The sequence below is a fragment of the Callithrix jacchus genome, chromosome 2 (assembly GCF_049354715.1).
Source record: "Callithrix jacchus isolate 240 chromosome 2, calJac240_pri, whole genome shotgun sequence".
In the NCBI taxonomy this organism is placed as follows: domain Eukaryota; kingdom Metazoa; phylum Chordata; class Mammalia; order Primates; family Cebidae; genus Callithrix; species Callithrix jacchus.
This window is the reverse complement of record NC_133503.1, coordinates 3,633,360-3,657,687: the sequence shown is the minus strand read 5'-3', so window position 1 is coordinate 3,657,687 and position 24,328 is coordinate 3,633,360. Positions and strand designations below refer to the sequence as shown.

The following is a 24,328-nucleotide window of genomic DNA, read 5'->3' as shown; positions in this document are numbered from 1 at the left end:
TCCAAATATCATTAACATGTAACCTCCAATGTTGGAGGTGAGCTCCAATAGGAGGTATTTGGGTCATGGGGGCAGGTCCCTCATGATGGCTTCGTTACCAGTGGAGGATCTTGACTAGGAGTTGTCCAGGTTCTTCTCATGTTGAACAAAGGATTTTAAAAAATGTACAAGCAAAGCAACAAACGCACAGATTTACTGAAGCAAAAGTACACTCTACAGAGCAGAAGCAGGCTAGAGCAAGTGCTCAACCATAATGCTTGGAGCTCCAACTGAAATGTTTCTCGGGTTCTTATTAGGCTAGAAGAATTTGCTAACACCCCCAGGTACCCCTTGGATACACCCTATGTAAATAAAGAATTGGCCTATGGCCAATCAGAGGCTGAAGTGGAGTTACATCCTATGCAAACAAAGGATTAGCCCACAGCCAATCAAAGGCTGAAGTTTTCCTTGCAGTTTAATTCAAAGAAGTCAGCCACAGGTTGGCCTTAGGCTCTCTGTCTCCAGACACTATTCTCCTACCTCAGCTTGGTGGCCTCCCCTTGGTGATGAGTTCTTGCACTATTAGTTCATAGCTGCCTGTTAAAAAAAAGAAGCTTCACATCTCTCCCTACTCTTTTGCTCCCTCTCTCGCCATGTGGTACCTATTTCTCCATGGGTGGAAGCTTCCTGAAGCTTCACCAGAAGCCAAGTTGATATTGGCACCATGCTTGTACAGCCTGCAGAACCATGAACCAAATAAACTTCTTTTCTTTATATATTACAGTATTAGTCCAGTCTTGCATTGCTATAAAAAAATACCTGGCCGGGCGTGGTGGCTCACACCCGTAATCCCAGCACTTTGGGAAGCCAAGGCAGGTGGATTGCCTGAGCTCAGGAGTTTGAGACCAGCCTGGGCAACATGGTGAAATCCATCTCTACCAAAAATACAAAAAATTAGCTGGGCATGGTGGCATGCGCCTGTGGTCCAGCTACTTGGGAGGCTGAGGTGGGAGGATCACTTGAGCCTGGGAGGCAAAGGTTGCAATGAGCTGAGATTGTGACACCACACTCCAGCCTGGGCAACAGAGCAAGACTCCATTTCAAAATTTAAAAAAGAAATGCCTGAGACTGGAAAATTTATAAAGAAAAGAGGTTTAATTGGCTCACAGTCCTGCAGATTTGTACAGGAAGCATAGCAGCATTCCATTTTGCTAATCCAAGATTGCACCACTGCACTCCAGCCTGGGTGACAAAGCAAGACTCTGTCTCAAAACAAAAAAAAAAGAGAACAAGAAATTTCAACCAAGAATTTCATATCTAGCCAAATTAAGCTTCATAAGCGAAGGAAAAACAGGATCCATTTAGACAAACAAATGCTAAGGGAATTTATTATAACCAGACCTGCCTTACAAGAGGTCCTTAAGGAAGTGCTAAATACGTAAAGGAAAAACCATTATGGGCCACCATAAAAAGGTTTATTTGGTTTGCAATTCTGATGTCTGGAAAAGTTCAGGATTGGATATCTACATCTGATGAGAGCTCCAGGCTGCTTCTACTCCTGGCAGAAAGCAAGAGAGCTGCAGTGTGCAAAGACCACATAGCAAGAGAGGAAGCAAGAGTCCGGGAGAGGGCCAAGGCTCTTTTTCCCAACAAGCTCTCTTGGGAACTAGGAGAGCAGGAACTCACCCACCCACTCCGGCAGAGGATTCATTTATTCAGGAGGATCTGCCCCCAGTACTCAGACGCCTCCTATGAGCCCCATCACCAACACCGGGATCACATTTGAACATGAGTTTTGGGAAAACAAGCAACAAATGACAGCAGAAACCAATGGTGAGATGACTGTCCTAATCCAGACAAAATGTCACGGCAGTGTCAAAGCTGCCAGAATCAACAACATGGAGTTACTCATGTTAAAAATCCCTGACAATAACAGCTAGGGAAGACAAAGCATTCTCACGCTTAAGATTCCTTTTTTCTTTTTTGAGACAAGGTTTGACTCTGTCACCCACACTGGAGTGCAGTGGCGCAATCTTGGCTCACTGCAACGTCTGCCTCCCCGGTTCAAATGATTCTCGTGCCTCAGCCTCCTGAGCGGCTGGGATTACAGGCATGTGCCACCACACCAGGCTAATTCTCTTGTTGTCTTCAGTTGGAGTTTTGCTCTTGTTGCCCAGGCTGGAGTGCAGTGGTGCGATCCCGGCTGACTGCAACCTGGGTTCAAGCAATTCTCCTGCCTCAGCCTCCAGGGTAACTGGGATTAAAGGCACGTGCCACCACGCTCAGCTAATTTTCTGTATTTTTAATAGAGACGGGGATTCATTCCTCAGCCTCCCAAAGTGCAGGGATTACAGGCGTGAGCCACCTTGCCCAGCCAACTTTTGTATTTTGTAGTACAGATGGAGTTTTGCCATGTTGACCAGGCTGATCTTGAACTCCTGACCTCAAGTGACGCATCTGCCTCAACCTCCCAAAGTGCTGGGATTGTAGGTATGAGCCCCACTCCTGGCCTCACACTTAGATTCCTGATAATGAGAAAGATTCTACAACAAACACAGCCTTGCACAAAACCCACCTCAACATTACACAAAAACTACTAGTGCAAGGACATCTGCCCAAACTGCATGTCCAACCTTGGACTGTGTCGCCTTTGCTATTAACCTTTCTAGGCAAGAACAATTGTTTCAAAACAATTTTGCAATCCTCCTCATCTTTTCCCCTTTGCCTTCCTGTACCTCCCTGAATACATGCAGTTTACTATGGCACCTGTATCTCCATTGCAGTGAACATGCTATTCCCAAAGAAACATCTTTTCTTTCAGAGAGCCTCGCTATGGGATTTAGGTCGACAATGGCGTGGACCAGGGCAGTAGCAGTGAAGGTGGTAAGAAGTCATTGGAAACTAAATCTATTCTTAAAGCAGAACATACAGGGTTTGCTGACAGACTGGACATGGGTTGTATAAAAAGAAGTACAGACCGGGCCTGGTGGCTCACGCCAGTAATTCCAACACTCTGGGAGGCCAAGGCAGGCAAATCACTTGAGGCTAGGAGTTCAAGACCAGCCTGGCCAACATGGAGAAACCCATCTCTACTAAAAATACAAAAATTAGCCAGACATAGTGGTGTGCACCTGTAATCACAGCCACTCAGGAGGTTGAGGCACAAGAATCCCTTGAACCCGGGAGGTGGAGGCTGCGGTGAGCCAACATCACGCTGCTTCATTCCAGCCTGGGTGACAGAGTAAGACCCTATCTCAAAATACAAACAAAAAAACAAATTCACAAGTCATCATCAGATGTCAGTGAACTAAGGCCCGCAGGCCAAGCACCTCAGTGTGTCCTATGACTAGACTTTCTCAGAACACGGCCATGCCCATTTATTTACACACCGTCTACGACTGCTTCCACACTGCATCTGCAGAGTTGGGTAGTTACGAGAAAGACCCTATCAGCTGCAAAACCTGAAAAAGATATATGATACAAAATACCTGGCCCTGCTAACTCATGATCTAATATACAGAATTTAAAGCCCCAGAAAATAAGACCCTTTAAGGGCCAGGCACAGTGGCTCACACCTACAATCCCAGCACTTTGGGAGGCTGAGGCTGGAGGACTGAGACCAGCCTGGGCAACATGATAAGACCCCCGTATCTGCCAGAAAATTAAAAAATTAGCCAAGAGTGTTGCTTCACACCTGTATTCCCAGCTACTCAGGAGACTGAGGTAGGAGGACTGTGTGCGCCCAGAAGTTCAAGGCTGCAGTGAGCCATGGCTGTACCACTGCACTCCAGCCTGAGTGACAGAGCGAGATCTTGTCTCTAAAAAAAAAAAAAATCCATAAAAAATAAGAAAAGAAAAGTTTATTGGGAAGTAAAATAAAAAAAAAAAATTAGGGGACGGGCCTGGTGGCTATGCCTATAATCCCAGCACTTTGGGAGGCTGAGGCAGGTGGATCACGAGGTCAAGAGATCGAGACCATCCTGGTCAACATGATGAAACCCCATCTCTACTAAAAATACAAAAATTAGCTGGGCATGGTGGTGCGCGCCTGTAGTCCCAGCAACTCGGGAGGCTGAGGCAGGAGAATTGCCTGAACCCAGGAGGCGGAGGTTGCAGTGGGCCAAGATCGCGCCATTGCACTCCAGCCTGGGTAACAAGAGCGAAACTCCGTCTCAAAAAAAAAGAATGAGATCCCTTAGGGAGAAAAGTGAGTGTAGATAAAGGTACAATCTCAAGGACTGTGCCCTGAAAACCTCCTGTCTTTGGAGGCCAAGAAGATTAAACCAGCAAATGACAGCAAGGAAAATGAGCCTTAGTAAAGCAGAAAAAGAACCAAGAGAATGGCATACCTCAAGTTACATGAAGAAAGTATTTCAAACCTGGCACAGCAGCTCACGCCTATAATCCCAGCACTTAGGGAGGCCGAGGCAGGTGAATCACCTGAGGTCGGGAGTTCCAGACCAGCATGGCAAACGTGGTGAAACCCCGTCTCTACTAAAAATACAAAATTAGCCAGGCGTGGTGGTGGCGCCTGTAATCCCAGCACTTTGGGAGGCTGAGGTCAAAGAATTGCTTGAACCTGAAAGGCGGAGATTGCAGCGAGCTGAGATCACGCCATTGCACTTCAGCATCAGCAAAGAGCAAAACTCCACTCAAAAAAAGAAAAGGCCAGGCACAGTGGCTCATACCTGTAATCCCAGTACTTTGGGAGGCCAAGGTGGGCACATCACGAGGTCAAAAGATCCAGACTATCCTGGCCAACATGGTAAAATCCCATGTCTACTAAAAATACAAAAATTAGCTGGGCTAGTGGTGCACACTTGTAATTGCAGCTACTCAGGAGGAGGCTAAGGTGGAAGAATCACTTGAACTGGGAGGTGGAGGTTGTAGCAAGCCAAGATCGCACCACTGCACTCCAGCCTGGTGTCAGAGTGAGACTCCATCACAAATAAAAAAAAAAAAAGGGTGGTCATACAGCTAAAAGGCCAGCCAAGTAAGACAAAGACTGAGAATCAATTAGCAACATGGAACTCACTGGGGCATGTATGGGAATGCAAGCTTCTCTGGAGTAGTTCCAGATAAACCGCAGACAAATTGGAGATAATAAGCATAGAGCATGGTGGTGCACACCTGCAGTCCCAGCTACTCAGGAGACAGGAGAATCGATTGAACCCGGGAGGCGGAGGTTGCAGTGAGCCAAGATCGCACCACTGCACTCCAGAATGAGACCCTATCTCAAAAAAAAAAAAAAAAAAGAACAAGCATAGACAATAGATTGAAAATGTTTTACTATAAAATACGGTACAAAATTGGGGTGGTAGAGGGGACTGTGGGGCCAAAAAGTAACATGGCATGCCTTGACCCACGCAGCACACAGCATTCCATGAGAAATAACAATTAGCAAAAACTATATCCTCAGCCTGGGAAACACGGCCAGACCCCATTTCCACAAAAACATTTTTAAAAAGTAGCCGGGTTAGCTGGGCGTTGTGGCAGGTGCCTGTAATCCCAGCTACTCAGGAGGTTGAGGCAATAGAATAGTTTGAACCCGAGAGGCGGAGATTGCAAGCCGAGACCGCGCCACTGTACGCCAGCTTGGGCAACAGAGAGAGACTTCGTCTCAAAAAACAAAACAAAACAAAAGTAGCCAGGCATGGTGGCATACACTTGTAGTCCCAGCTGCTAGGGAGGCTGGTGGGATGATCACTTGAGCCCAGGAGGCCAAGGCCACAGGTCAAGGCTGTTCACAAAAGAAGAAAAACTACACACCAGCTACCCCATCTATGAACTATGAACAGAAAACCACAGATCAGGGTACGGTGGCTCATCACTGTAATCTCAACACTTTGGGAGGCCAAGGTGGGTGGATCCCTTGAGGTCAGGAGTTCAAGGCCAGCCTGACCAACATGGTGAAACCCCATCTCTACCAAAGATACAAAAATAGCTGAGTGTGGTGGCGCACACCTGTAATCACAGCTACTCGGGAGGCTGAGATAGGAGAATCACTTGAACCCAGAAGGTGGAGGTTGTAGTGAGCCAAGATCATGCCACTGCACTCTAGCCAGGGCAACAGAGCAAGATTTCATCTCAAAAAATAAATAAATAAATAAAAATACATGCAGATGGCACAGCTTTAAGATGGAAGATGGCTATCTACCCCAAAATCAACTATGATGTGGGCAGCAATATTAAGCCACTGAGACTTGAAGGCTATTTGTATGAACTAATATTAAGGAGTCACTAACTTTTGTGTAATGTTGATACATCTAGAAACACAGCCTAACCATCAGAGGAACTAAAAACAGAAAGTTAAAAGGTTTCTGGAGAGTACTTTTCATTATGAACTTTCCGTACTCCTGGATTTGTTACCATCTGCAAGCATTCATTTGATCTTTTTGATCATTTTTTTAAAGGTAAAAACGCACATAAAGAGGCTCTGAATAAGGTCTTTTATCAGTAACATAAAAAGGACTTTGTTTTGGCTGCTCAGACACCTTTTTGCTTTTTTTCAGGTTTCCCACCTGCATTGCTTAAGGCTTAAGGGACCTTCCACTGTAAAACAAAGTATCCGCACAGTAGTGAAAACCTAAGAAGTACTATTCTGCGCAACTTCCACAAGAGGGCAGTAGAACCCTCTGAAATAGTCGACAAAAATAATAGACCTTGATTTTTTCTCTGATTTATTTTCATTCCAGCCTTCCTTAAAATCTTTTCCTAGAAAGCACTAAATAGCTGTGACCTGGCCAGGCTTGGTGACTTGTGCGTATAATCTCAGCACTTTGAGGGTCAAGGTGGGTGAATATCTTTAAGCCAGGAGTTCAAGACCGGCCTGAACAAGATAGCAAGATCTCGTCTCTACAAAAAATAAATAAATTTTATTTTTTTAAGGAGTTGTGACCTCTGTAACACAGAAACAGGTGAGCACCGCTGGGCATGGTGGCTCATGACTGTAGTCCCAACACTGGGAAGCTGAGGCAGGCAGATTGCTTGAGTCCAAGAGGTTAGGACCAGCCTGGGCAACATGCCAAAACCCAATCTCTACAAAAAAATACAAAAATTAGCCAGGCATGGCGGCATGCCCCTATAGTCCCAGACACTCAGAAGGCTGAGGTGGGGGGATGCCTTGAGCCCAGGAGGCAGACATTGCAGTAAGCCAAGATAGCACAACTGCAGTCTAGCCTGGCCAACAGAACAAAACCCTGCCTCAAAAAAAAAGAGAAATGAAAGTACATATTGGATTACCTCACTCAATCCTCACAGTGACCCTGAGATAACCATACTACTGTCATTTGCAATCTACCATTTCACAGATAAGCAACTGAGGCTTAGAAGGCATCACAGCACTCCAGCCAGTGCAAGAGAGCCACAGACCCTGTCCCCCCAAAAAAAGAGAGAGAATGGGAAGCATCTTTCAACTAGATATCTGCTGTGTGTATCTACTTTAGTGTCTGTCTTTAACACTTTTAGCACTATTAAAAATCAAAACAAGTTTCATTACAGATGAGTGACGTGAGGCCAGGCACAGTGGCTCACACCTGTAATCCCAGCACTTTTGGAGACCAAGGCAGGAGGATCACCTGATCCTAGGAGTTTGAGACCAGCCAAGTCAACATGGCGAAACCCGGTCTCTACTAAAAATACCAAAATTAGCTGGCAGTGGTAGCAGGCACCTAATACTCCCAGCTACTCAAGAGGCTGAGGCAGGAGAATCACTTGAACCCAGGAGATGGAGGCTGTGCCACTGCACTCCAGCCTGAGTGACAAGAGTGAGACTCTGTCTCAAAAATAATAATAATAATAAAAAATAAACATAGATGTGTGACATGAAAGTCGGGCCCATATTGGAACTATTGGTGCATCCTTTTTTCCCTATTCCCTACTCCCATACCCATGGGGATCAATAAGGGACACATAACTTTCCCCATCCTGCTGAGGCAGAAGCCAGCTTCAGGACAAAGACCCCTCAAGACAGTGACCACCAGACAGTGCCAATCAGCTGTAACTGGGCACAGGAGATGAAGGCCACCTACCGTCGCAGGAAGGAAAAATATTTGAGGGGAAAAGGTCGGGAGAAAAACTAAAGAAGGTTAGATGACCAACTGAAGTTCAAAAGCATCATATAAAGTTCTTACCTTTGCTGTACCAGTCTGAGATCCATAGAAAATTTTCACTCCAGGCACAAAGATGTCTTTCTTTTGAAGGGAAACATAACCATTTCTCATCAAATCTTGAGTTGTTTTTGGAAAAGAGTTTTCCTGTATGTTCCTGTCCTTGAAGACAAACAAGAGAAAAAAAATTGTGCTGCATTTTTCTTCCTGTTACCTGAAAACATAATGGGTGTACATATATTCAATATATTCTTACAAATGTCCAGGTCATATTTACGAGCTGGAATCCTTTTACTTAATACGTGGGTATTTTGAATTGTGCTATGTAATCAAGACATTAACATGAGTAGAAGGTTGTTAATCTAAGACAAGTTTGAGATCCACTAACATTAACTGTTGTATGTTTGTCCTTCTGCTGGATGTGGAAGCTTAGCTCTTAAAGTACAACTTTAATGCTGTATGAATTTTGCCATTTTGCTAACACTGGAATGCTCCGGGGATCCAGGGAATTACTTGCTCCATTCATATTAATTTTTGTTACAAATCTAACTGACGGAGGAGCTTCTGGGTATTTAGGTCCACATTCTACTTTCAGGTTATCTATTTTGTTTTCATAATTTGCCCTTGGTGGCCCAATAATCACGCCTGTCCATGGTAAGTGTCATATCTTCATCATCGTCAAGGCCCCAGATAACCGTACCATCGCCTACTCCTTTTTGTCCTTCAAGTTCTTCCCACAAGCGAAAACCACGGGGAACTTTTAACTTCTGTGGAGACCGCCATCTGCTCCTTCAGCCCGATGCAGCCGCCCGCCCGCACGCATGCACACACGTACACACGCCAGCACGCATACACGCACGCACGCGCACACACACGCAGGCACGCACGCACGTACACACGCCAGCACGCATACACGCACGCACGCACGTACACACGCCAGCACGCATACACGCACGCACGTACACACGCCAGCACGCATGCACGCACGCACGCACGCACGCACACACAAGCCATCGCGTGTCCGGACCCACATTTTTTAAGGCTCATTATTTCCATTCCCTCCAAGAAGGAATATTTTAGTAGAATAACAATAGGAACTTATTTTCTTATCTTTAATTAATGGAAAAGAAAGAGAGGGCTACTGATCCTTCAAGGTGTAAAACAAATTGGTTTTTCTTTTTTTTTTTTTTTGAGACGTAGTTTCGCTCTTGTTACCCAAGATCGCACGATGGTACGTTCTTGGCTAACCGCAACCTCTGCCTCCTGGATTCAAGCAATTCACCAGCCTCAGCTACCCAAGTAGCTGGGATTACAGGCATGTGCCACCGTGCCAGGCTAATTTTGTATTTTTAGTAGTGACAGGGTTTCTCTGTGTTGGTCAGGCTGGTCTGGAGCTCCTGACCTCTGGTGATCCACCCGCTTCAGTCTCCCAGAATGCTGGTATTATAGGCACGAGCCACCGTGCCCGGCACAAATTTGTTTTTCATATAAAAGGTTCACTTTTCATTACAAATATCCTCCTGTCTCTTAAAAATAAGACACAGCTATCAAAGAAAAAGTAAATAACTTAATCCAAGATAACTTAGTCTCTAAAAACTTAGGGAAGAAATTTATTTTAGGCATTTCATTAAAATGTCTAAAGACCAAACATAAAAGTAATTAAAACTTCCTTTTAGTTTTTAAATCCTCTATAAAATCTGAAGCCTAAATACTCTCCTATTAAAAACAAAACAAAAAAAAACACTCCACTTACCTGCTTCTTGATGACAATCTGGACACAAATCCAAAGGCTAATGCTAAAGGCAAAGCCCAAATAAATGTAAAACCTGTTTATCCATAATGATATTAAAGGTGAGGAGAGGTCCCATGTATCCATAGAAGGATCTAAATTTAAAATAACACACACAGGTAATTTTATTTAAAGATACACATACAAAGATATCCATCCCAACTTTAATAAGAAAATAAAACCAACCTTACATTCAACAACCCAGCTAAGAAATCTATTTTAAAAATCAACTATTGGCTGGGCGCAGTGGCTTACGCTTGTAATCCCAGCACTTCAGGTGACCGAGCACGGCGGATCACCTGAGGTCATGAATTTGAGCCGAGCCTGGCCAACATGATGAAACCCCCTCTACACTAAAAATCAAAAATTAGCCGGGCGTGGTGGCGTGTGCCTGTAATCCCAGCTACTCGGGAGGCTGAGGTAGAACTGCATGAACCCGGGAGGCGGAGGCTGCAGTGAGCCGAGATGGCGCCACTGCACTCCAGCCTGGGTAACAACAGCGAAACTCCGTCTCAAAAACTAATAATAATAATAAAACACGTTATGTAGTAACGTGATAATATTATCATACTGTTAATACTAACTCAAAGAAAAAGCAGAAGGTAAACTTGTATCTTGACCTCGTAATGAGCATTTAGGAGCAAGAGTAGGTAACATACAGTAAAAACACTTCATGTGGAATTGAGTTAATTTTGTTTTGTTGTGCTTGCTCCATAAAAAAAGCTTAAGGCGTAAAAGTGCTCTTTTGACTAATTGTACTTTCTTTTTTTTGAGTCGGAGTTTCGCTCTTGTTACCCAGACTGGCGTGCAATGGCACCATCTCGCCTCACCGCAGCCTCCGCCTTCTGGGTTCAAGCAATTCTCCTGCCTCAGCCTCCCGAGTAGCTGGGATTACAGGCGCGCACCACCATGCCCAGCTAATTTTTGTATATATATATATTTTTAATACAGACGGGGTTTCACCTTGTTGACCAGGATGGTCTCGATCTCTTGACCTCGTGATCCACCCGCCTCGACCTCCCAGAGTGCTGGGATTACAGGCTTCAGCCACCGCGCCCGGCGACTAATTGTACTTTCAAAGGCTCACTTTTATTAGAGCTTTTTACGGGCGCAAAAGTTCTAATACAAGCGGGTGAAGTGGGAGGGGTAGTTTTCTGTTTTCATTTCGGGTTCCTTCTATAGTAGCCCCCTAGCCTCAAAAGGCAAAAGCCAGGTCAAAAGTAGTGATCAGTCCTCGTTACTCTCAGCGGCGCCTATCCGGTGCTGTCAAAGGCAACAAACTCCGAAGAAAGGGGACCCAGGACGCCACTCAGCCGGGAGAGGGTCCCAGTAAAAAGGTTTCCTCCCCCGCCGCCTCAGGGTCCTTGCTCGCCGGGGGCCCTTACCCATCCTCCTCAGAGCAAACAGGAGACTAGGATCTCGGACCTGGAAAGCTGGGTGTTTCGCTCAGGTACCGCGAGACAGGTGGAACTACCTCGCCGAGTCAGCGGCTTAGCACTTGCTCGCAGAGCTGGGGGCAGCCATGACACTGGCGGGCCGGTCCCGATAGGTTTAGAGAACGAAGAGGTGGGCCCACAGGAAAGCCCGGAGCTCTGGGAAACGAAGCCAGTGCCCAATGCGCTCTCAGCCCTGCTCCGATTGGCTCAGAGGAAAAGGGGCGTGGCAAGAAATAGGCACCGCCCAGAGTTCCGGGCTACGAAGCAGGAGCGCTTCCGGCTCCGTTTGGATTGGCACAGACTGGGAAGGGGCGGGTCCAGAGAGAAATGATTGGCATGGGAAAATAGGGGTAAGGAGTGGGAAGCCGGGGAATTTCTACGTGGGTGGGTTTGGATCTCCGTTGGAACAAACGGACTGTAAAAAGGCATTATTTTTGGGGAAACTGACGATGGACTCGCCATTAGATGATATTAAGGAATTGTACTTAATCTCGTTGGGTGTATCTATTAAGGTATATAGGCTCAAGTATTTAATGCCTACACCAATTGATGGTTTCTTTAAAATACCCATAACAGGTCGGCCGGGTGGCTCACACCTTTAATCCCAGCACTTTGGGAGGCCGAAGCGGGAGGATCGCTTGAGACCAGGAGTTCGATGCCTGTCTGAGCAACATAGAGAGGCTTATTCTGTACAAAATAATTTTTTTTAATTATCTAATTAAGTTAGCTGGGCATGGTCCCCCACACTTATAGACCCAGCTACGTGGGAAGCTAACGCTGGAAGACCTCTCCAAGCCCAGGGGGTCAAAGCTGCAGTCGGCCATGACCCTGCCACTGCACTCCAGCCTGGGTGACACTGACTTAAAAAAAAAAAAAAGTGTAAATAAAAAACCGACCAAAAAAAATGAGAAAGGAATAAAATAGAAGTAGCAAAATGATAATATGTTGAAGCGGGGTGATGGGTACATGGAGGGTTCATTACACTTTTTTGTCTACATTTTATCTTAAAATATTTCGTTGTGTTTTTTGTTGTTCTGGTTTTTTTTTTGAGACGGAGTCTTGCTGTGTCGCCCAGGCTGTAATGCAATGGCGCGATATTGGCTCACTGCAACCTCCGCATTCCGGGTTGAAGTGATCCTCCTGTCTCAACCTCCCTATTAGCTGGGATTACAGGTGCCCGTCGCCACGCCCAGCTGATTTTTTTGTATTTTTTAATGGAGACGGGGCACTGTGTCGCCAGGCTGGTCTCGAACTCCTGAACTCCGGCAAGCCTCCCAAAATACTAGGATTTGAAAATTTTTTCTATTATAAAAGGGTGAGTAAATAAAAATATTTTATTATTATACTTCTTTTATTTAAAATACTTCTATTATAAAAAATATTTCTATCATACATTGGGTGTGGCCCTTGAATTCCGCGGAATGATCCGGTGTCAATGCTGCGTTTCAACCCGGTCACTAAACCTCCGCGAGCATCCTGTCAAAGCTCTTAGCTCATTGGCGAAAGTAAATTACATCAAGGAAAAACACCTCCCTTTTCGGGCGTGGACGTCGTAAAAAGCCACAATGCGCATGCGTCGTCTCTCACTTTTCCACGTCCGGCTTCCGCCCCACCTGACGCCCGCTCGATAAAGCAGCCGGGTGCACTGTGGCAGCTGCCCGAAGTTAGGGAAGCAGTTGCGGCGCCGCGGAACGGCGGGTGGTCAGTGCCTCGCGCCGCTCGGTTGTTACAGCGAGGCGCTGAGGACCCTGAGGCCGGGCGGCGCGAGTCCACCCTGGTTTGCCGGCTCCTAGGTCTTTGAGCAGCCGCGATGTCGATCTTCACCCCCACCAACCAGATCCGCCTAACCAACGTGGCCGTGGTACGGATGAAGCGCGCCGGGAAGCGCTTCGAAATCGCCTGCTACAAAAACAAGGTCGTCGGCTGGCGGAGCGGCGTGTAAGTAGCCCCCACCCTTGGGCCTAGACCTGGACCTGGACCTGGGCCGGAGCCGTCGCCTCCGAGGCGGCCGGTCTCTGCCCAAGTCGAGTGAACGGACCAAGCTGGGGTCTTGGCGGGGGAGGAAATGGAAAACACTCCTGCTGTGATTATGAGACGACACTGTCCGAGCTTTGGCGCCTACGCCAAGGGTCCCTTTTTTTCTTTTTTTAATAGACGGGGTTTCACCATGTTGGTCAGGCTGGTCTTGAACTCCTGACCGCCGGTGATCTGCCCGCCTTGGCCTCCAAAGTGCTTGGATTACAGGCGTGAGCCACTACGCCCGGCCTAAAGGTTCCTTTTTTTATTTGGTTGGTTCGGATTGGGTTGTTGGTTTGGAGTTTGGTTTCGTTGGTGTCATAAAACCTACAGCCAAGAAATCTCATAATTATGGTGCTTTACCCAGAATAATGATGGCCAAGAACCTAGTCTTCTAAATCCCGTCGTAGTTGTGGTACAGCTGGTGTCACGGATCTCAGCCCTGGTAGTTTCATCAAAGTGCGTAGTGTCTTCACTGCTGCCATCTAGGGGCTGGCATTCCGTGGCAGCAGCCGTCCACACCCCACCCCACCCCACCCTTGTGTTTCTTATGTCCTCCCATGACATATTTCTCCAGTGAGCAACTGGTAAGGCAAATACCGTTCTGAGTTTTGAAAATGTTCCCTCTGGCCGAGGCGAGCGGATCACCTGAGGTCGGGCGTTCGATACCAGCCTGGCCAACATAGAACATAGTGTAACCTCGTCTCTACTAAAAGTACAAAATTAGCCGGGTGTGGTGGCGCCTGCCTGTAATCCCAGCTACTCGGGAAGCTGAGGCAAGAGAATCACCATGAACCTGGGAGGCGGAGGTTGCAGTGAGCCCACATCGGGCCATTGCACTCCAGCTTGGGCAAAAACTCCTCCGTCTTGCGGGCTGGGGGCAGAGGGATAAAAAAGAAAGAAAGAAAAAGAAAATGTTCCATCGGGGAATTTGTTGGGTCTTAGGGATTATGTTGTTGCCCTCTTGTATTTAAATGTAAATGCATGTCCAGGTTTCAAGTATATTCACATGGGACTTTCTCTCCTGCCCTCACAAGGGAAAAAGACCTTGATGAAGTCCTGCAGACGCACTCAGTGTTTGTAAATGTTTCTAAAGGTCAGGTTGCAAAGAAGGAGGATCTCATCACTGCGTTTGGAACAGATGACCAAACTGAAATCTGTAAGCAGGTGGGTAACAGCTGCAGCGTAACTAACCCTAATAGCCATTTATAACATACTTCGGTCATATCAAACATTAAAGGCCGTTTTTTTGGAGGGAAGAAAAAGCAATAATGTGAGCTATACAGTGTCACTTCTGATAATAAAGAACATGGGTTTTGTTTTGCCAAAACCTGAAATCAGATTTTCTACTAAATTTCCTCCTTTTTCTAGTATAGAATGTTGTATACCTGAAAACTGAATTTGTTTTCAAGTATTTCATCTTTCAGACTCTTTTGAGATCGCCTTTTCCCCTTACCCCACCCAATTCTCAGTAAGAGAAATTTGGGAGCAACAACAAAATCTCTTGCCTTTTTTTTTTTTTTTGAAACGGGAGTTTTCGCTCGTTACCCAGGCTGGAGTGCAATGGCGTGATCTCGGTTCACTGTGACCTCCGCCTCCTGGGTTCAGGCAATTTTCCTGCCTCAGCCTCCTGAGTAGCTGGGATTACAGGCACGCGCCACCATGCCCAGCTAATTTTTTGTATTTTTAGTAGAGTCGGGGTTTCACCATGTTGACCAGGATGGTCTCGATCTCTTGACCTCGTGATCCACCCGCCTCGGCCTCCCAAAGTGCTGGGATTACATGCTTGAGCCACCGTGCCCAGCCTCTTGCATTTTTTTTTTTTTTTGACACAGGCTTGCTCTGGCACCCAGGCTGGAGTGCAGTGGTGCAATTCTGGCTCACTGCAACCTCTCCCTCCCAGGTTCAAGGGGTTCTCCTGCCTCAGCCTCCCAAGTAGCTGGGATTACAGGTGCCCACCACCATGCCCAGCTAATTTTTGTATTTTTAGTAGAGATGGGGTTTTACTATGTTGGCCAGGCTGGTCTCAAACTCCTGACTTCAGGTGATATGCCTACCCTGTCCTCTGAAAGTGCTGGGATTACAGGCGTTAGCCACCACACCCAGCTAAAAGATTCTTTTGTCTTTTGGGCAAAGCTCAAACCACTACTTATATATTAATAGCTGGAAAGGATGAAATGTGATTTTCTCCCAAGTCACTTGTTTTTTGTGGTTAGTTAACAAATAGTGTTTGATAGGGAAAGCTAGTGATTTCTAAAATGTGTTGGTTTTTTTTTTAGATTTTGACTAAAGGAGAGGTTCAAGTATCAGATAAAGAAAGACACACACAACTGGAGCAGATGTTTAGGGACATTGCAACTATCGTGGCAGACAAATGTGTGAATCCGGAAACAAAGAGACCATACACCGTGATCCTCATCGAGAGGGCCATGAAGGACATTCACTACTCAGTGAAAACCAACAAGAGTACAAAACAGCAGGTGAGTGCTTTCTTATGTCATCGAAACTTGTCCATGGAAGTCGGTTTTCTTGAAGAAATCATCCAAACTGTGGGCTGTGGCTGGGCGCGGTAGCTCACGCCTGTAATCCCAGCTACTCGGGAGGCTGAGGCAGGAGAATTGCCTGAACCCAGGAGGCGGAGGTTGCGGTGAGCCGAGATCGCGCCATTGCACTCCAGCCTGGGTAACAAAAGCGAAACTCCGGCTCAAAAAAAAAAAAAAGTTTTTGGTCCTTCCCTGCTACCTAGTTTGAGAACATTTTCATCACCCCAAAAAGAAACTCAGTACCCATTAATTGCCATCTCCCATTTCCCTCCTCTGACAGGCCCCTCGCAACCACTAATCTCTCATTATGGACTTGTCAATTCGGGACATTTCATATACAGGAATCATACAGTATATGGGCTTTTCTTGGTTCATATGTGTTGTAGCCTGGATCAGTATGTCATTTCCTGTTTATTCCTGGATAGCCCATTGTATGGTAGACATTGGTTTGCATTCACTTTTGAGCTATTATGAACAGTGCTACTGTAAGATTTGTTGCATGTTTTTGTGTAGACATATGTTTTCGTTTCTGTATACCTGGGAACTACCAAACCTTTTTCCAAAACAGCTGCACCATTTGACATGACTGCCATCGGTGCTGAAGGCCAGTTCCGCCACACCCTGAGTGATACTTGTCATCATCTCTGCCTTGTTTATGATCGCCATGCTGGTGGTATCCTGCTGTGGCTTTGATTGCGTTTCTTTAATAACGGTGTGAGCATATTTCCATGTGCTTACTGATGCTTTGTCTGTCTGCATTGCAGAAATCACTGTTAGGTTCTTTGCCCCTTTTTAAATTGATGGTCTTTTCACTGCTGAGTTGTAAGACTTGTCTCTATATTCTGGATAGTCCCTTACCACATTTATGATTTGCTAATATATTTTCCTATTCTCTGGGTTGTCTTAACTTTCTTGAAAATTTCTTGAGACACAAAAGCTTTTCATTTTAATAAGTCCTATTTTTCTTTTTTTTTTTTAATGGTCACCTAAGTTCTTAATGATATACATAAGAAACCATTACCTAGTCCAACTACATGGAAACTGCTTTGTTTTCGAAACCTTACGAAGCAGCGTACTGGAAGAAGTAAAGAGATGTCGTGCTCTCTTGTCTCTGTAGGCGCTGGAAGTCATAAAGCAGCTGAAAGAGAAAATGAAGATAGAGCGAGCTCACATGAGACTTCGGTTCATCCTTCCAGTGAATGAAGGCAAGAAGCTGAAAGAAAAGCTCAAGCCGCTGATCAAGGTCATAGAAAGTGAAGACTATGGCCAACAGTTAGAAATCGTAAGAGTAAAACATGTTCTTTGCTTCATGTGACCTAAATAGTGTATTCTCTACTGAGAAATTTGGAGCAAACGTTTAGAAGTTGTAGACAGTCAGTCAGATATTTTCATAGGACTAAAAATTGGTCATCCTTGTTTACCACAAAACATTTTCTTTTTTTCCCAGCATTATTTTTGTCAAACATTATGCCCAGTGTTTTAGATACATTCTTGTAGCATATTTACCAACCATTTAAAATAGGCCATTTAAAAATCACTATTTTAGTGAAAGATTAATAATTCCAATTACCTTAAAAATTTTGCAAAAACTACTACAGAGCACACTATGGAAATTTATATTGAGTTTTCAGAGATAGCTCAATTGCATGCTTCACTCCAGTGTTGAGCATAATCCCAAGTGCCACAATCCTTTATGATTTATGTTTAAATGATAAGATCAAAATCCCTAAAGTCCAAAGCCTGAACTTGAAATTCACAGTTCAAAAGACTGATTGAATCCTGGCCAGGCGCGGTGGCTCACACCTGTAATCCCAGCACTTTGGGAGGCCAAGGCTGGCAGATTACCTGAGGTCAGGAGTTCGAGACCAGCCTGGCCAACATAGAGAAACCCAGTCTCTACTAAAACTACAAAATTAGCTGGGCATGGTGGCACATGCCTGTAATCCCAGCTACTTGGGAGGCTGTGCCAGGAGAATTGCTCGAACCCAGGCGGCGGAGGTTGCAGTGAGCTGAGATCGCGCCATTGCACTCCAGCCTGGCCAACAACAGCAAAACTCCATCTCAAAAAAAAAAAAAAACAAGATTGAATCCTGAATGGGCTGAATAATTCTGGCAAAAGGATTAGCACACTCTCAGTTCTACGCAGGGTAGTCTTGACGTGGTAATTGCATCATTTGGGCAAAACTAGGACCTTGTTACTGTCTTCATTGGGAAATTAAGTATGGCTTACAGGTGTATGGGTACAAAGTTGACAAGGGGTGGAATTCCAGATGTAATTTTAGGTGCCAACTTGACTGATTAAGGAATCCCTAGAAGCCGGATAAAGCATTATTTGGGGTGTGTCTTTGAGGCTGTTTCCAGAGGATATCAGTGTGTGAACTTGATGACACGAACCGCAGAACATTTTAAAGGAGCAGCAAAACCATTATGTCCTTACCGCAGAGCTTCAAACACAATGTCAGTTCAGCTGTCTGCAAATTGGTGTTTTCAGGGCTTTGCAGGTTCTTTTTAAAAATACATGAGCTATAGCGGAATGCAGAGTATGTGACTAGTCACTGTAGATGTGAACTAACCCATCTGACACTATTTGAAGTTCTAAAATCTTTTCAAAACTGTACACATGTGCCGGGCACAGTGGATTATACCTATAATCCCGGCACTTTAGGAGACTAAGGCAAGCAGATAACCTGAGGCCAGGAGTTTGAGACCAGCCTGGGGAACATGGTGAAACCCCATCTCTACTACAAACACAAAACATTAGCTGGGTATGGTGGCGGGCGCCTGTAATCCCAGCTTCTTGGGAGGCTGAGGCAGGCAGATAACCTGGGCCAGGAGTTCAAAACCAGCCTGGGGAACATGGTGAAACCCTGTCTCTACTAAAAATACGAAACATTAGCCAGGCGTGGTGGTGGGCACCTATAATCCAAGCTTCCTGGGAGGCTAAGGCAGGAGAATCATTTGAACCCAGGAGGCAGAGGCTTCAGTGAGCCGAGATTGCACCACTGCACTCCAGCCTGGGGGACAAGAGCAAAACTCCATCTCAAAATAAATAAATATATTTTAAAAGTAAATAAATAAATGTGCTATCAAAAAAAAAACTGTACACATGGTCTCTAAATAGGTCTTCATGTTGGTTTTTCTCTTTCATACGTGGAGATGACTTTATTGAGCTATGAAAGTTACTGTTAAATTTTAGTGGAGAAGAATCAGTTTTCTATACAGCTGGAGACTCTGAGTAAGTTTTTAAACATAGGAATGAATGTGTCGTCACGGGGCCTACACGGGCACTCAGGGCCGACGCTGAGCTAGAGCCCAGTCCGCTGCCTACCCCGTTGTCTTACCTATTGCACCGTAGAACTGTGGTATTATGAGTGATCTCTGTAATCATCGTTTGCCTTAAAGGAAGTAAAAGCTGAGTTTGTTCTGTTTCTTGCTCATCTTCCTGTGGTAAATTGCTATGTTAAATGTTTCAGGTCTGTCTCATTGACCCGGGTTGCTTCAGAGAAGTCGATGAGCTAATAAAAAAGGAAACCAAAGGCAAAGGTTCTTTGGAAGTGCTCAGTTTGAAAGATGTGGAAGAAGGAGATGAGAAATTTGAATGACGTCCATCAGTCTCTTCACCTCTAACACTAACGTGTTTTCGTTTCCCACAGCACTGTTTCATGTGTGTCTGCCAAATACATGCTCAAACTATTGGACATTTTCTATCTTTGTGTTAACAGTGGACACAGCAAGGCTTTCCTACAGCATAATAACGTGGGAATGATTACGTTTTAATTAGAAGCTGGGGTCTGAATCCTAAAGCAAAACTGAAACTCCAGGATGCAGAGTCCAGAGTAGCATTTTGCTACTGTCTTATCCCTTGATAGCTTTCCAAAATGAAAGTGATTTAAGGCAACGCTTGTGGGAAAAAATTACTTGTACGGTAGACTAAGATTATTTGAGGGGTATATCTATACAACAACAGGGGGAGTCTTTACTAAAACATAAACACGATGCTTCATTTCCACTTAATGGAACTTGTGTTATGAGGGTCATTATGGTGTCATAATGTGAAGTCTGGATGACTCCCTGATTATCTGAGAAACAGATACAGAAAAACCGTATAGGACTTAAATGATATTCACTGAACGTTTTGCCATAACAGATTATCCTTGGTTAAAAATACAAGTCACTTCTTTCTAATTCTTAAAGTGTATAATATATATTAATATAGCTAAAACGGTATGTAATCAATAAAACCACTCTTATTTTTATTAACCTCTGGCTTGTGTTTCTAGACAGCTTCCTAATTCCCTTTCTTTTCTCTGCCTGTGTCTGTGGGAGGGTTAGGGAGTTGTTAGAATTAAATAAGACAATATGAAGAGTGCTTAGAACACGGCCTGTTCTGGTAAACACCTGAAAAAATCTTGGCTAACATTTGGGATGTAACTGAAGAATTATTTTGGTATTTAAACACTTAAATGGACAAGGTGCAAGCTTTTAAAAATCTGCTTCAAGGCCAGGGGCAGTGACTCATATCAGCACTTGGGACACCGAGGCAGATGGATCACCTGAGGTTAGGAGTTTGAGACCAGCCTGGCCAATGTGGTGAAAACCCGTCTCTACTAAAAATACAAAAATTAGCCAGGCATGGTGGTACACACCTGTACTCCCAGCTACTTGGGAGGAGGCTGAGACAGAAGAATCACTCAAACCCAGGAGGCAGAGGTTGTAATAAGATTAGAATGTGCCACTGTACTCCAGCCTGGGTGACAGAATAAAACTCGGTCTCAAAAACTTTTAAAAGAGATACATTCTAGAATATAAATTAGATTCACTCAATAAACATACAGATTTATTTCTGGACAGCAGTTTTTATTTTAACTGAAAACAGACTTCTTAACCTGAAAAAGTAATGATTGGTTTTATAAGCACACAGAACTCCCTGCTAATATAACCTCTCAGAAATGTCCCTTTAGTTTAAAATAACTTGGAGATTATGAAGCCAAAATTTTTACTTAGAGTGTTACTATGGAAATGAACCCTTTTTCTGTTACGGCTGAAGCTGGCCTACTGTTTTGATAGACTCCTTAAGGTAACACTTCTGCCGTGATTTCACTTGCTTCAGAAGTTGATCCAAACTCAGCCCCAGGAGATCATTTTATCTAATAAAGTTTACACTTGATTTCTAGCATAATAAGTGAAAATATGCACATTTAATATAAAGTTTCCTTAAGATTTTCTGGGGCCTGGTGCCATGGCTCACACCTGTAATCTCAGCACTTTGGGAGGCCAAGGCAGACAGCCCCAGGCACATAGTGAAACCCCATCTCTACCAAAAATACAAAAAATTAGCCAGGCGTGGTGGTGTGCATCTGTGATCCCAGCTACTCGGGAGGATCACAAGCCTGGGAGCTGGAGGTTGCAGCGAGTTAAAATGACCCTACTGCACTCCAGCCTGGGTGACACAGCCAGACCCCATCTCAAAGATTTCCTGATTCCGATGGTTCATTTTTTCTAAAAAGCTGGAACTTCAGGAAATGTCAAATGTAGATCACCGCTGAGTCGTCATCTAAACTTATTTCTTAAATTTTATACTAATCTCATTACTCAAAGAACTTAACATTTTTTGGATATGATCATCTTCCCAGACCCACAGTCATGATGGATTATTCTAAAGATGTATTTGATTTTTCTCAATGCGAGCTGATGGTGTGTGCATTTGGTCACAATGACGTTTCAGAGTTAGCCCTCTTCTTTCAGCACAGTTCTTTTCTGTGACGCTTCCCTCGTACCTCATAACACAATGATTTGCTCCAGTTGCTGGAGCCCTGTATTGTACTTAAATTCCTTCATAGGCCTGGATTTATTCCACTTTGTATGAGAGAGAGCTGCTTAATTATCTGTCTTCATGCTAGACCGTGAGCTCCTTAAGGGCAAGGGACCTAGCAATGTGTGTGTGTCCCACCATGCTTTGGTCCTCGTAGCTGTGTAATAAATGTCTGAAATAATAAACGTGCTGGCCGGACGCCGTGGCTTATGCCCGTAATCCCATCAGTTTGGGAGACCAAGGCAGGCGGATCATGCATGAGGTCAGGAGATTAAGACCATTCTGGCCAACATGGTAAAACCCTGTCCACTAAAAAACAAAAATTAGCCGGGCGTAGTGGCACACACCTACCTGTAGTCCCAGCTACTCAGGAGGCTGAGGCAGGGGAATCACTTAAACCCAGGTAGCAGAAGATGCTGTGAGCCGAGATCGTGCCACTACACTACAGCCTGGGCGACAAACCAAGACTCCGTCTCAAAAAAAAAAAAAAGTACAAAAATTAGCTGGGCGTGGTGGCATGTGACACTACAAGTCCCAGCTACTCAGGAGGCTGAGGCAAGAGAATCACTTGAACCCGGGAGGCAGACGTTGCCATGAGCCAAGATTGTACCACTGCACTCCAGCCTGTGAACAGAACAAGACTTCATCTCAAAAAAAAAAAAAAAAAAAAAAAAATACAGACCAGGCACAGTGGCTCACACCTGTAATCCCAACACTTTGGGAGGCGGAGGTGGGTGGATCACAAGTTAACGAGATCTAGACCATCCTGGCCAACATGGTGACACCCCGTCTCTACTAAAAATACAAAAATTAGCTGGGCGTGGTGGCACACGCCTGTGATCTCAGCTACTCGGGAGGCTGAGGCAGGAGAATCGATTGAATCAGGGAGTCGGAGTTTGCAGTGAGCCAGGATCGAGCAACTGCACTCCAGCCTGGCGACAGAGCAAGACTGTCTCAAAAAAAAAAAAAAAAAAAATAGTGCAAAACCTATTGTGAACTGTGCTTATGAGAATCTAATGCCAGATGATCTGAGGTGGAAGTTTCATCCCAAAACTATCCTTTACACCCTATCCATGGAAAAACTCTCTTCCACAAATCCAGCCCCTGGTTCCAAAAAGATTGGGACTACTCTCATAGCTCACTGCAGCCTCAAACTGCTAGACTCAAGCCATCCTCCCACCTCAGCCTCCTAAGTAGCTGGGACTACAGGTGTATGCTGCCACACCCGGCTAATTTTTTGATATTTTTGTGGAGATGGGGGTCTTGCTATGTTGCTCAGGCTGGGATGTGTTTTGAAAAAAAATTTTCTAACTTTGAAGGTCAAGGGTACATGTGCAGGTTTGTTACACAGGTAACCTTGTGTCATGGGGGTTTGCTGCAGCTTATTTCATCACTCAGGTATGAAGCCTGATACCCATGAATTATTGCTCCTGATCCTCTCCCTCCTCCACCCTCCACTCTCTGATGGGTCCCAGTGGGTGTCGTTCCCCTCTATGTGTCCATGTGTTCTCATCATTTAACTCCCACTTATAATTGAGAACATGCAGTATTTGGTTTTATAGGATTATAGGCTGGGATTATAGGCCTGAGCCACCACACCCGACTAGTGCTTCTTTCTTTAGAATCCCAACCAGCCCCGCTGCCTCAATGGCTCACTATATGGGCCGGACGGAGTGGCTCATGCCTGTAATCCCAGCACTTTGGGAGGCCTAGGCAGGCGGATCACGAGGTCAGGAATTGGAGACCAGCCTGGCCAACACAGTGAAACCCTGTTTCTACTAAAAATACAAAAAACTAGCCGGGTATGGTGGCAGGTGCCTGTAATAATCCCAGCTACTCAGGAGGCTGAGGCACAAGAATCTCTTGAACCTGATGGGGCAGAGGCTGCAGTGAGCCGAGATTGCACCACTGCACTCCAGCCTGGGTAACAGTGAGACTCCGTCTCAAAAAAAGAAAAACAAAAATTCCTGGGGATAAATTCAAGAGTTAAAAAAAAAAATAATCCCAATTCTCAGGGCAGACTGGGGTCCTTCCTCCCTTCTGGAAACTCTCTTGCTCTTGGGTGATCCCAGTTGTGGATATGGTGAGAAGAAACAGAAGGCCAGATCCCTGATGCCCTAGGTGTGCCCACAGTGGCCAGCACCAGTAGCCCCTGGGACAGCGGCCAGGCCAGAGGCCAGACCTGAAGGAACGGGAGGGTTGGGTTTCAGGGAGCAGACCCCCGCAGTGCCCACCATGTGTGCTGGAGTGGGAAATGGTGGGAAGTACCATGGCGAAAACCCGGGTGCTTGAGGCACAGGAGGCGGATTATGCAGCTTCTGCAGATGAGACGGGAGCTAGTGCCACGGCCATGGAATGTTGCCACGGAGACACCAGACACCTGACTGAAGGACAAGGACAGAAGATAAAGGGCCAGGAGCCTGAGAAGGGTTCTCCAGATCCTAGGTGTGTTCTGAGAGTGGGCTGGAGACACACAGGTCTGGGAGTGATGAGCTCTGGGCTGCAGAAATGCACCTGCCGGCTCATACCTGTAGTCCCAGCTACTCAGGAGGCCGAGGCGGGGGGACTGCTTGAGCCCAGGAGTTCGAGATCAGCCTGGGCAACACGGCAGGACTCCTGCCGCTTAAAAATAAAGGCACCAGGCC

At 45.4% G+C, this 24,328-nt stretch overlaps 2 protein-coding genes across 13 annotated transcripts in view; one reads left to right on the top strand and one right to left on the bottom strand.

Annotated features, from left to right (window-relative positions):
• The window catches only part of TYW1 (tRNA-yW synthesizing protein 1 homolog (S. cerevisiae)), a 249,595-nt gene extending 238,189 nt beyond the window's left edge, over nt 1-11,406 (bottom strand). For 5 of the 12 annotated variants that reach the window (XM_008981271.5, XM_008981274.5, XM_054252460.2 and 2 more), the window contains exons 1-3: nt 11,262-11,406; nt 9,841-9,971; nt 8,112-8,249 (exon numbers count right to left, since the gene is read on the bottom strand). In XM_008981271.5, the coding sequence (XP_008979519.3) occupies nt 8,112-8,249; nt 9,841-9,971; nt 11,262-11,265 (273 nt within the window). In that variant the 5' untranslated portion in view covers nt 11,266-11,406. Of the gene's footprint in view, nt 1-8,111; nt 8,250-8,787; nt 8,925-9,840; nt 9,972-11,261 lie in introns of those variants that run through there. The other 7 variants (XM_008981273.5, XM_078354037.1, XM_078354055.1 and 4 more) reach the window with 2 other exon arrangements.
• A 1,521-nt stretch (nt 11,407-12,927) lies between these two features.
• Nucleotides 12,928-20,131, top strand: SBDS (SBDS ribosome maturation factor). Its single transcript, XM_002743904.6, has 5 exons — nt 12,928-13,250; nt 14,366-14,495; nt 15,608-15,808; nt 16,989-17,153; nt 19,345-20,131. The coding sequence occupies exons 1-5, from the start codon at nt 13,123-13,125 to the stop codon at nt 19,471-19,473; spliced, it is 753 nt and encodes a 250-aa protein (XP_002743950.1). The 5' UTR covers nt 12,928-13,122; the 3' UTR covers nt 19,474-20,131.
• Nucleotides 20,132-24,328: the final 4,197 nt, after the last annotated feature.